Source organism: Limulus polyphemus, unplaced genomic scaffold (genome assembly GCF_000517525.1).
Source record: "Limulus polyphemus unplaced genomic scaffold, Limulus_polyphemus-2.1.2 Scaffold367, whole genome shotgun sequence".
NCBI classification, from domain to species: domain Eukaryota; kingdom Metazoa; phylum Arthropoda; class Merostomata; order Xiphosura; family Limulidae; genus Limulus; species Limulus polyphemus.
Genome location: NW_013665977.1, coordinates 378,521 through 381,297, shown reverse-complemented (window position 1 = coordinate 381,297; position 2,777 = coordinate 378,521). Strand labels below are relative to the sequence as shown.

Below are 2,777 nucleotides of genomic sequence, written 5' to 3'. Positions count from 1 at the left end.
AGATATACTGAGGCTAGTCGCACTTACTCTGATAATGTCTTCGTAGGACCTTATAGATATACTGAGGCTAGTCGCACTTACTCTGATAAATGTCTTCGTAGGACCTTATAGATATACTGAGGCTAGTCGCACTTACTCTGATAAATGTCTTCGTAGGATCTTATAGATATACTAAGGCTAGTCGCACTTACTTTGATACATGTCTTCGTAGGACCTCATAGATATACTGAGGCTAGTCGCACTTACTCTGATGAATGTCTTCGTAGGACCTTATAGATATACTGAGGCTAGTTGCACTTACTCTGATCGCAAGTTATTATTTATAAGAACAGTGACCTGTGTTGCACTTGGAATTATGACGGTGATCAACACGTAGTTGTATTGGGTAGTGTGCTGATAGGTGTGTTATACAATATTGCTATGATTTTAGGTTTTTATACTATTTTTATAAAAAAAAACGACAGCTGATTACGAAATGTGGCTGGAAGTTTGTGAGATTTTACGTTTTCGATTCTTGTTTATCATCTTGTTAATTGTGTCCAGAGACATACTCGGCTCTTCGTAATTTATTTTTGGGTCAGACGATTCTCTTTTATAACAATAGCCTTCACTTTGTGGAAGAAGGGGTGGTTCCGGATTGGGTTGGGGTGTGTTTTGAAACATGTTGATCCCCTAATTGCTCTCTAGAGACCACTGGAGGCTCCCTTATTCGAAATGTTTGTTTCCTTTGACTCTACATCAGTTAATAATCTTAAAGTAGTAATATTTCTTTCCCGAATGTGTTTATTTTATTCCATTTTTTTTTCTCTAACCATAAACCAATCCTTTGCGGTATTGCCCTGCCGGATGGGAATTTGCTGGGAATCAAATATATAGGTGCTAAACATGTCGCCATAGTTCCATGGCTTGCACTTGCTAGACACCTAGCACTACTACCACTGTATTAATATACGTATATTGTCCCTTTATAACATACTTTTCATAGTATAGTAGCGCTTTCTTTAATCTCGGAAATCACTTATTATTATTCTATAATCGAGATTCATTTTAGCAACCATACGTCGCAGCAATACTGATTAAGTTTTCTTATGCCATAATGATCTCATTTTCTCTACAATTAGTTCAAAGTTCTGCTGTGGATGGACTTATTTCCAGTCTTTTTCAGGCTACTTTAAAAGAATATTCATTCATTAGCCGAGAAATTGCTATTCTTCCACACGATGAAAAATTAAATAATTAAAAGCTCTATTGTGCTGATTTTTGCGATTTTATTCTTGTTACTTATTTTTCCAGAAAGTGGTTTGGTAAACAAAGCTAAAAAGTAAAAAAAAAAACTTATATTTTTGCATTTTTAATATAATCTCATCATGATGATGCGTCACTGGCCCTCTACCAGTTCGTTACTTATACGTTTAATCTATGGTTATTCTTCTGAGCTTTCGGAGGTTGTATTATCCATTAAATTTGAAAGTAACAAAAGCTTGTTTTATATAATATACTTATATTCATTATAAAGATTTCATTGTTGAATGAACATTAAATGTCTAAAACTTCGAAAAATTATGTAAAGTAAACAATGACGTCATCTTATTTTGTTCATCAACAGTCTGCACCAACAGTCTTCTCACTCAGCCGTTATTCAGATTTTTGAACTATCGTGTAATTTCTTCGTGAATTATAAAGCTTCTATTTCATCTTTGAAACTAATAAATACTTGTTTTGTTTGTTTCTTTATTTGTTTTTAAGATTTTGTGTTTAGATGATGATGATGTTTTCTGTAGTTTTTGTTTACCTGTATGTTTATTGGATAGTGATTATGTTTTGTACGAACCAGAAATATTCAGTGACTTTTTTCATATTATTTCTTATTCATGCTGCTTTCATAGGAAGAGAAATGTACATTATCAACCATGGTAAGGTGGAGGTAAGATCAAAATTAGGCCTAGGAGGGATTAATGTCTGTTCATTAGAATGGTATTTCATTTAAGAATCAGTTATTATAGTTCATTATTATATGATTGTAGTGGAAATTTTATTAGAATTAAATATGCCTTATAATGTCAAAGATTATCGCTTTAGGACTAGTCTTCTTTAAATGTAAGGCTACTGTGGTAAAACTTTTATGCGATTCCTATATTGTACCGTTACTCTGTAGTATTACACAAAAATAGGCCTCCTTAATAACTAAACTACAGACAGTTCTATACATTGCATATAAAACTATGAATTATTACTCAATAAGTTAGACTACTTTAGTTCTAACTGTTCAAGAGCGATATAACATTTTTATTTTTACTTACTGTTGTATTGACGTAACAATCATTGCATAAAGTTTTAAAAAATGCAATAAACATTGTTTGTATATTTCTTGATGTTTATGATAAAAGAAAGAAAATTTGAACAACAAATACACAAATAAAACTAAGAGAGTTTGTCAGTGTATCCTCCAATAATTTCTGGTAACGTAATAGAAGGCAGATTTTTTTTATTAACCCACTACTGTGAGTTATAACAGTTTCGGGAAATACAACTCCAACCTCTAGTAAATATAGGTTAGGCCTCATTAAGCGATTCGCAGCGATAAGTTAAATTCAGGCCTTGGTCTTCTTTTACTTCGACCCAGCCTAATTTAATTGCCGAAGAAGAAGAAGAAGAATGGCATTGCTCAAAGTCGGCCCATCTCAGAGCAGTGAATCCAAACAAGATAGATGAACTATTTTAACACACACACACAGACATAGATGTATATATCTATATATATATATACATATAAAGGG

At 32.7% G+C, this 2,777-nt stretch overlaps 1 protein-coding gene across 3 annotated transcripts in view; it reads left to right on the top strand.

Moving 5' to 3' along the window:
• The window catches only part of LOC106457737 (cyclic nucleotide-gated channel rod photoreceptor subunit alpha-like), a 63,865-nt gene that overhangs the window by 38,847 nt on the left and 22,241 nt on the right, over window positions 1-2,777 (top strand). For all 3 annotated transcript variants that reach the window (XM_022383752.1, XM_022383751.1, XM_022383753.1), the window contains exon 17: window positions 1,887-1,924. In XM_022383752.1, the coding sequence (XP_022239460.1) occupies window positions 1,887-1,924 (38 nt within the window). The remainder of the gene's footprint in view (window positions 1-1,886; window positions 1,925-2,777) is intronic.